The 9,729-nt window shown below is 39.4% G+C and overlaps 1 protein-coding gene across 1 annotated transcript; it reads right to left on the bottom strand.

Moving 5' to 3' along the window:
* Positions 1-237: 237 nt before the first annotated feature.
* On the bottom strand, positions 238-8,962 carry hnrnph3 (heterogeneous nuclear ribonucleoprotein H3 (2H9)). The gene is made up of 11 exons (XM_075462613.1): positions 8,906-8,962; positions 7,770-7,862; positions 7,271-7,426; positions 6,798-6,941; positions 4,454-4,592; positions 3,507-3,706; positions 3,137-3,232; positions 2,734-2,849; positions 1,738-1,873; positions 1,290-1,346; positions 238-1,181 (listed from the first exon to the last, which is right to left on the bottom strand). The coding sequence occupies exons 2-11, from the start codon at positions 7,855-7,857 to the stop codon at positions 1,105-1,107; spliced, it is 1,209 nt and encodes a 402-aa protein (XP_075318728.1). The 5' UTR covers positions 7,858-7,862; positions 8,906-8,962; the 3' UTR covers positions 238-1,104.
* Positions 8,963-9,729: the final 767 nt, after the last annotated feature.

Genomic DNA, 9,729 nt, shown 5'->3' with positions numbered 1-9,729 from the left:
GTTGTCTTGACTGTTAGTGCTTCTGATTACATCATGCTACAGACACAATACATTTACTGTTATTTCTGCTGGGGAATGAAATTCCTCTCAACATTAATGATGACACACCAGTCTACTTATTGGAACTGGCTTAAATCTATGAAGTTAGCGTTTAAAACTCCTTTACCCTCGGGCCAAAGCTTCGTTTGCAATCAGTCAACACATCTTCATGGATAAAGTCAGTCAGGAAGGCAAACGGACAATTAAATATAAAATTTATTAGGCAAAATGTACAACAGCTGCATCTGCTATCTTACAGCTCAAATATAGATTTTGTTTCGCTTCCACTCATTAAGAGTGGAAAATTATATTCAACTTAGGTTTTAAATTCTGTAATGAACTGTGAAAACATTGATAAAAAAACACACTGGATCACATTTAGAAAACCTTTCACACCAGGAAAGCTGATCTGAAATCTGTGTTTTCAGGATGGTCTCTTTATTTTCAAGAGAACGCTTCGGATCAAGATAACCTCCGTGTCAACTGTTTTATTAGGAGACAGAGTCCACGTGACCACACCTGGGCCTTCAGTTGGAGCGCCATAAAAGTACATGTATATACATTTTTTCTGTGTATTAAACAAACACAGCTTTGAATCTGTGGGATGAAGCTCTGCAACTGCTCTGGTATAATTTAAAACTCTGGATTTCTCCTAATTTGATCACAAGAATAAATGGACCTGTCTTAAGTACTTTGTAACTACATCTTTTTGTGTTCATGTGACTTGTAATAAACTATATTACATCATCCAACGGTCATAAAAAAGCATTAGAAATAGAACCTTTAATGTTCAGCACCTGTCACGGCTCCGGGAATTAAACGAATGAGCAGCTGTTTTGTTCCTCTTTTGCTTTTAGGTGGGGTGTGAAAGTGGTGCTGCTGAGGTTTTACCTGTTTGACATTGTATTTTGGATGCAGTTGTACGACAATCCAAAAGAAACAAGTTGGTCAAACAGCAACTTGACTTCCCATCAGCTTTCCTGCTTAGAAACACTAAAGATTAAATGTGGCCCAAAGAGATGCAGACAAACGCCAGGATGAACCCGGAAGAGTTGGGTGACATCATCAGTATGGACCTCGCAGGCTGCTGCTTCGTGAGCTTCCGCCTCCCGAGTTACCATAGTAACCACTCCCACCACGACCTGAAAGAATTGACACAAATGAGTTGGTTTGAATTATATCTAAGGGCCACATTAGCCGTAATATGTGAAAAGCTTAATGGTTTCATGATTGCCTGAACGAGAACTCACTCATTTCAGCTGCTCCACTGGATGTTGAGTTTAGGAACAGCTCAATGTAGCGATGCTCTGTGGAGAGAACATCAAAACATCATTCATACTGTTTCTACTAACACACAATGTTGCCTCTGCTACAGTCTTTAGTATCATCTGAAATACCTTTATGGGTTACAATAGCAGTTTAAATTGATACCAACACCAGAGTTTTCTAAATGCATGTTTTCAGTGACTCTTCCACAGTTTCCCAAAGCCTCTGAATGTCAACCAGAACCCTGAGAGTCAGTTTGTTCTTGTGGCTTTGCCAGCATGTGGTGTTATACCTCTGTAACTAACTGCCTGTGGCTCTGCTGTCAATCCACAAGCAGCTCTGTCTCATAGATGTTGTGAATCCTAAATTAGAAAAGTGTCAGTGGAAACAAATTTAAGAGCAGCATTTAAAGAAGAGAAACGGAGGACGTACGCATGTGATTCTTGTCTTTGGACATTGCTGCAACAGCGTCTTCATGAGAACGAAACTCTACATCTGCCTCTCCAGTCGACTTCCCGTTAGAAGCCACGTCAATGTGCACTCTCAATGGATGTAAAGGAGAGAAAAACTGTGGGGAAAAAAAACAAGAAGATTTCACAGATCAACGTTTACGGTCTCGTCTTTAGCAAAAAAAAAAAAAAAAAAACTGTTAGAATATTTACCATTTCAATCCTTCCTAGGACCATCAAGCAATTAAAAAATGTAATCTGCACAAACTGATTTCACTTTGCATCACTGGCTGAGTTTAGGAAGAAGTGATAAGAATATTCATCGTCATCCATTAAGTGTCAAGACTGGCCCTGGTTCTTATTCTTGTTTAAATAAGAACACAGTTAGACTCTGTTGGCTTCTGCTCGTCACTGCACGGCCCAGATCGGCTACATGCCAGGTCGCAATAAAGACAGATTCTGCCAAGATTACAAAACTTAACACCATCAGGTAACTGAATCGCTGTTGTTATTTTGCTGGAGGCTGATATCTTGCTAAATATTGTCCATGACATATCACCAGCAGCGCTATTGGTGTTCAGCCAGAATATGATATTGTAGGCTGGTTGTATTCCAGCAACAACTATAGTGCGGATCAAGAATTTAACTATATGTCCCCCTGCATTAATGGGACTCATCTTTTTAATACAGTTTGAGTGAGTTTGCATTAATGCATTATCACATTAACTTTTAAAAATACTAATAAATTCCAGACACATAGAGAGGGCTCTATAGCAGCCCTGAGGATGCCTCTGACTGAAATCTGCCAAAATATTACACAGCAGGCAACTGAAGTTTTTCCAGAATGACTGAAATCAAACAGTTGTCATTGTTTTCTTCTCCAGGCAAAACAAAATCGAAATAAAACTTTTATTCTTTTGAACGAAAGGACTTGCTGTTCCCTTACGCAGGATGCCATGGTAACTCTGTGTGTTCTTACTTTAGCAATGTCTCCCTCTGTGGCCCGGAAAGGTAAACCCCTCATGTGGACAAAATGCCCGCTGTGAAAACCTGAGCCACCGTCACTTTGTCCACCATAACCGGGACCTCCCATTCCTAAAGGGAAGAAACAATTTTACTTCATGACAATGTAATAAAACCTTGCAGATGAAACTGAAACGAAACAGCAGGTGATTTAATAACGCATCTTACAAGGTGCAGAGTTTTTATATAAATGACAGGTGTGACAGGCAAAGATTTGAACTAATATTTAAGTTCTAAAATGTTAAGCCAAACTGTAAAATGATCTGAAAACCATTTGATCCTCTCAGCAGATGTAATAAACTCTACAGCAAGCTATTAGTTTGCCAAACTTTCGAGAGTAAATAACGTTTGAACTTTACCTCTTCCACCCCTCTCTCCTCTCACTCGCTCATCAAACATACCGTTGCCAAAGCAGTAGTTGCTGATACCATTGTAGCTGTCAAAGCCACTATAACCTGGAAACGGAGCAGAAAGAAAGGGGATAACTGACGTTAAACTTTCCCACACTGAAGGCATAAAAGCTGAAGAACCAACAGAATCAATGACAGAACTGAGGAACAGAACCACTGAGAGAAAAGGTTTGTCATCCCAAGTTAAGAGTGATGCTTAATGAACCCTTCAGACAGAACATTTAGAAAATGACATCGCTAGAAATACAAGTACACAGATTTGTTTATACATACTGATCTGTTTTTGGATGATGTGTATTAATGCAAATATTTGGCATACCTCCTCCATAACCACCTCCACTCCTCATGTTATCCATCACAGTTCCACCACGGCCGGGCCCGGGCGCAAAGAATCCCCCCCTCGGGCCCGACATCATGGGTCTATCATAGGGTCCTGGTCTCTGGCCACCCATTCCCCTTCGGGGGAGCTCATAGTACGCTCTGATCTCATTACGACTGCTCTTAAAGATCTCTATGTATCTGCAACATGAGCGGCCCGTGGAATGAAGGGGATAAAGGAAAGAGTTAAGTTGTAGAAATAGCTCAACTCTGGTTATAGGCACAGATATGATTTACACAAAGAGAAGATAAACACACAAAGATAAGTATTCTAAATAGTACTACAAAATGAATGAACAACCTCAACAAAATCTCATCATTAGCTGGGCTTAGGGCTGTGCTGAAGGATTTTTTTTACACCAACCTCACCACAGTTACTTACATAAAGCGAATCCCTAACAAGGCGTTTAGGTTATGCTTTGATTGCGTTTCTGATTTAGAATCACAGAGATGCTTTGACTGCAACAATTCTACACTTAATCCCCTCTTCCACTGTTTTCTATCTACAACACATGTCAATATATAAAGGAAGTACCAATCAAATCTATCCAGATGTTGCTGTCTTAAAAGACCACAGAACTGTTTGTCATACAATAGTCACACCAACTTCAAACTTAAAGATTAAATACATTTCCTTTTATCCCAATTTTCAACATTTAGCAAGAAATATTCCCATGAAATCCCACTCATAATATTCAGGCATTACATGACCCACCCAATTAAATTACCATGTTTAAATTGTATATTCTGGCATACCAACCCATCATTTTCATTTAACCAGAAGAGAACCCATCTCATCAATACTACAGTTATTCTAATATGATCACCCATTGAGAACTACAATAGAAGCCAACCCAGTCCAGCCCGTCCCTCTCCCATCTGTCCCACCTGTGCCCTATTCTTTCCTTGTGTTTCCCCAGAGCCTTTTCTGCTATCTCCTTTGAGGCAAACTGCACGAAGGCTTCCCCTGTGCTCCTCCCCTGGTAGTCCACTGGCAGAGTTATCCCATTTGGCACGATTCTCAACCCTTCAACCCAAGCACACAAATACATAGGTCGGTAGGTAGACTGATAGAATAGATAGAACAACACCCAGAGAATCTGTGGAGTTTTCAGGAGAAATATGGGTCATGACAGCGAATACACAAATGGTTATACTACCTACTAAGACTTCATTAAAAAAAAAAAAAAGGAGGTCGTCTAGGAACTGGACCTAAGCTTGCTTGTCCTAAGCAGTGAAAAAAAGAACAAGCACTGGCCTGGAGTAAGCATTAAAGCAACAATATTGTACATTTATTTTTCAACTCTAGTACAACTGCTCACCAGCCAATTTGACTTGATTTATTTAGTTATCCATTTCTAAATTGGTGTTGAGTCACAGAGTTATCTATATTGATTTCTCAGTTGTGATCATCCTCGTTAAAAGCTGCAGATTAGTTTATTAACAAAACTGACTCCAGATTAGTTTTGTGGGCCTTTCTACCGTAAGGCAAACCAGCCCAGCCCAGCTCAGCTCATCCCGTCAGTAAATCCTTTTATGAGGCATTTTTATTCAAGTCACATGAGCGTGCTAAATAATGGCTTAACATGTAAATCATGGCCGATAACAAACTAACATTTCTAGACATGGACAAGTTTAGTAACAGACTACAATTAAAAAATAAGAACGAACAAGTGTGTGTGTAACATCCATACTGATGTACAGAAAGTGAAGTCAAGTTAATGATTTGTGTTACGATTTGTCAAGGTGGAAGGCACCGCTCAAAGTGCAGTTGGCGGCGTTTTTATGAAACAATCCAAGACACATTTCCTAATATGGGAATGTTTAAGCGAGCACCTGTTAAAGGGGAACTCCGGGGCATTTGAAGCGCAATCCCATTGCTAGAGGTTGTCAAATACTGACGGTAGGACACAGACCGGTGCAAATCGGCGCTCCCTGTGAAGCGATTGCGCTGTTTGCGCAGCCTGTCATGCTAGCCAAATACGTGGTGGCTAAGGGGCAAGAGCTAAACCTTCCACATAAAACAACAACTTGCACACTGCAGAAACGTCACACCACTTTATAAACCATCCGACAATAAAGTCACAAGCCTTACCATCAAAACCATATGCATGGTTCCCACATTACTGGCATGGGGACGTTACAAAACAACTTTATAAACAGCATGTCACTTACCTCTTGTTGGTAGGCGCGCGCATGTGAAAGCCCAAAACAGTCAATGGACGATACTCCCAAATACAAAACAATTATCTTCTCTAGAAAAACTGCTTTCAAGTATTTAAAACATTACAACAATATTACTGGGCATGTATTGTTGTAATGTTTTAAATACTTGAACGCAGTTTTTCTAGAGAAGATAATTGTTTTGTATATGGGATTATCGTCCATTGACTGTTTTGGGCTTTAACATGCGCGCGCCTACTGACAACCGGTAAGTGACATGCTGTTTATAAAGTTGTTTTGTAACGTCCCCATGCCAGTAATGTGAGAACCATGCATATGGTTTTGATGGTAAGGCTTGTGACTTTATTGTCGGATGGTTTATAAAGTGGTGTGACGTTTCTGCAGTGTGCAAGTTGTTGTTTTATGTGGAAGGGTTAGCGCTTGCCCCTTAGCCACCACGTATTAGTCTCGCATGACAGGCTGCGCAAACAGCGCAATCTCCGCACAGGGAGCGCAGATTTGCACCTGTCTGTGTCCTACTGTCAGTATTTGACAACCTCTAGCAATGGGATTGCGCTTCAAATGCCCCGGAGTTCCCCTTTAACAGGGACTAAAACGCCTTTAGAAGCAACAAAAACTCAGAATCTCTACATTAAGGTTTGAAGATCTATCAGAACCACCAGACTTAGAGAAATGTATGAAAGTGTCTTCCTCTAAACTAAATATAATTTAGTTATTATCTGGCCAGTTTTTTTTTTTTTTTTTTTTTTTTTTTTTGTTTGTTTGTAAATGAGGCTAAGTAAGACATGTTCAATGATTCGGGGTTGTATGAAAAGCGTAGGCCTCTAACAAATACGAAACAGCAGGCGAGTGCTACATTTTGAGACACTTTACATGCTTGAGTTTCTTTTAATGACTTTGTCTAATTTGGTTTGCTTGCTCTGCAGCGCCTTCAGACAACAGTGGAGAAACTGCAACAATGGCTGAACAGTAAGTCTGCAAAAACTACTTTTTCCATCACCAGAGTGCACTACAATTTCACATAATGCATGTTTCAATGTTCATGTACCTGAAAAGAACTGGACAATCTCCTCCTTGCTGCAGCCAAAGGGGAGGCCTCTCAATCTCAGCATGCAGCCACTGCAGCTGTCATAATCAGCAGGGCCGCTACGTTTCAGCACCCAGTCCATCTCACTACGGTTTGACTTAAACACTGATTCAGACACAGGAACAGAGGCACAAACATCACAACAGAGATGATAATTCAAACATAGATATATATACATTTTTCTCATTTACGTATCATCTTTGTAACAGCGCACACAGAAACTTTGTATTGTGACACATATAGTGTGTAAGGCTACTGAAGCTAACGTAAACGGATTAAATCGTAACAGAACACTTTGATCCTGGACTGCAAGTAATCAATCTCATAAATAAACAGAAATCATGCAAAGTAACAAAAATAAAGTACAAAGTAAGAGATTACAACTCCAACATTCGGCATTCTGTCTTTCTGTTGTAACTGTGAAAACTTCCTACCTTCTATGTATCTGTGTCCCATGTATTTACGGTCCTTCGCTAGAGCGTTCTTGAAATCTTCTACAGTTTTCAGCTCAATAAATGCCTCACCACTGGGACGGCCTTCTTTTGAGTAGGTGAAACACACCCCATTTACTTTTCCCACGATGTCACAGTCTGCATGTAAACGGTACTGGTTCAGTTTCTTTTAAAAATAGTTTCCTCATGGTCATAATATTGGTATACTTTTGGTGTAGCAACAAGAGATGACGCAGAAAAACTAATCTCGTGTCAGTTAGGTAAACGGGACTGCATTTGTGTTATGAGGCAATAAATGCCTGCAAAAACAACTGAAATAGCAACTCTTTCTGTTGGGATGTTTATTCTTGCAATAGAAAAAACTTTGAAGAGAGTTTCAAACTAGGAGGAGAACTAAGATAAATTTACGACTCTCAAAAAATTATCATTCAACACTCAGTTAATTTTATGCTTTAGGTTTCAACGATATGTGTGTTCACACCAGAGAAGAAACTGGCCACTTCCTCCTGTGTGCAGGACCAGGGAAGTCCTCGGATCCGCACCACAAAACCCTCTTCGTTCAGAGACATCCTCACTGCCACAGAGAGCACAATCCAGCAGCAAGACATTAAATTCCAGCGTTTCTAATAATTACAAATAGGCTAATAATTTTGTCAATTTTCAGCAGCCGTTATACCAAGTTCCCCTTGACCCTACAAGCACTGGCCACCGAGTTGGGTCCCTCATGTAAAATTTAAATTAAGTTAAATCCAGAGCTAGCTAAGAGTAAGACTAGCTTAGTGGGTATATGAACATATATGCACAGGACAAACTGTTTTACCAGACACCATCTTTAGTTTAGTGTGAACTCGTCTTTTTTTTTTTAAAAAAATTTTTTAAATGTTTTATTCTGTTCACTTTTTTTTGTTCACGTTTAAAGATGATGTTAACTTTTACTGTGTTGTTTCTATTTCTAGGTGTGTTTTTCAGCTATGAATAGTACATCTAATTCAAACATAGCACACAGACACACACAACATAATTTCAGCTCGAAGCTTGAACTGGTGTTCAACAGCCCAATAGTTTTGCAGCAGCTAACATAGTAACGAACCAATACACAGACATGCTGTGTTTAATTTAGGACAGACTGACACTTTTAGGACGAAATGAATAATTTTATTGCCCTTTATGTGTGACATTCGTGCAAGTTAAAGCGTGTCAGTTTAGCTAACGTTTCAAACTTCCTCCAAGTGTTGGCAGACAGGTTTGATGGTCATATTTAGTTTTTTAATTAATTCACAAGACTTGTATGACTGCGTTAATAAAAAACATTTACAAGACGCTATCTATTCATATGCAACAACAAATAGAGACGATTTATCAGGCTGGTCCATAGGTTAGTAAGCACGTATGCTAACGCCTTTTCACAGTCAAACTGTCGTGAAAATGCTAGCTTTACAGCATTAGCAAGCTAGCAGCTAAGGCTAACTGTAGGACAGTGACAGCGGTCAAATGTAAAAGCTGAAATAGTTCACAAGATAACGGTCGTGCGTTGGAACCGGGTATGAGTATGTATCCCTACATAGAAATATGTAAGTCGGCAGTGAAAAACATGCAAAACCGTTTGAATGATCTTACATGTAGCTCCTGTACCCGGTCTTCTGCTCCTGTCCCAACTCTCAGGTGATACTGTCATAAAACACACTCAGGTATGTTGTCGCGAGAGTTCGACATAAAGAGGAAAATTTAGTGTTTTAATCTTTAGCTAAGAATAATGGAATCTTATATAGTTTTCTATATAAGCCAGAATCTCTTATTTTAGTCAAACTACCAATAAAGCACTTCATTGCAAATAAAATTAAAAATATTTAGGAAAAGTATATGAGCATCAGCAAAAAGTTGGGCCTGTACTCCCAACCTTATGTGGGTTGGTGATTAATAAGATTAATAAGAGAGGAAAAGTAGGTGCTGTTAAACAAATCCGTTTTCAATCATCTGTGTTTTTCTCCAATCTTTGATGTTTGGAGGGATATTGGATTGAAACAGTTTAAACAGTTGTCCAAATGCGATCACGTCAGAAGGGTAAAGGGAGTATCTGATATCTTTTTCATTGTACTGTGTTTTAGAAGTGTCCTATATCATTCATTGCATGAAATCTTCATCCTTAAAAGTAACAATCATTGAAAGCTTTCTAATGTGGTAGAAATATAAGTGTAAAATGGGAGTACTTAAATACAAGTACCTTAGAATTGTTCTGAAATAAGCTATACAGTGCTTCGGTATGCCTTCCTTTCATCATTGCATTATAGTTGTTATAAGACACTTGTTGTAAAACTGTAAAAAAGATATGTCCCAAAAATGCCCCAGCCTGCTGCAGCAGCTCTGGCCACACTGCGTCCGTCTGCATCTTATTGAGATTTTCTACTGAGCTTTTTTCTCTCAAAAGACAGAACTTCTACTGT

This window comes from Odontesthes bonariensis, chromosome 1 (genome assembly GCF_027942865.1).
Source record: "Odontesthes bonariensis isolate fOdoBon6 chromosome 1, fOdoBon6.hap1, whole genome shotgun sequence".
Taxonomy (NCBI): Eukaryota; Metazoa; Chordata; class Actinopteri; order Atheriniformes; family Atherinopsidae; genus Odontesthes; species Odontesthes bonariensis.
Note: the sequence above shows the minus strand (reverse complement) of the source record. Positions and strands in the feature narration are given on the sequence as shown.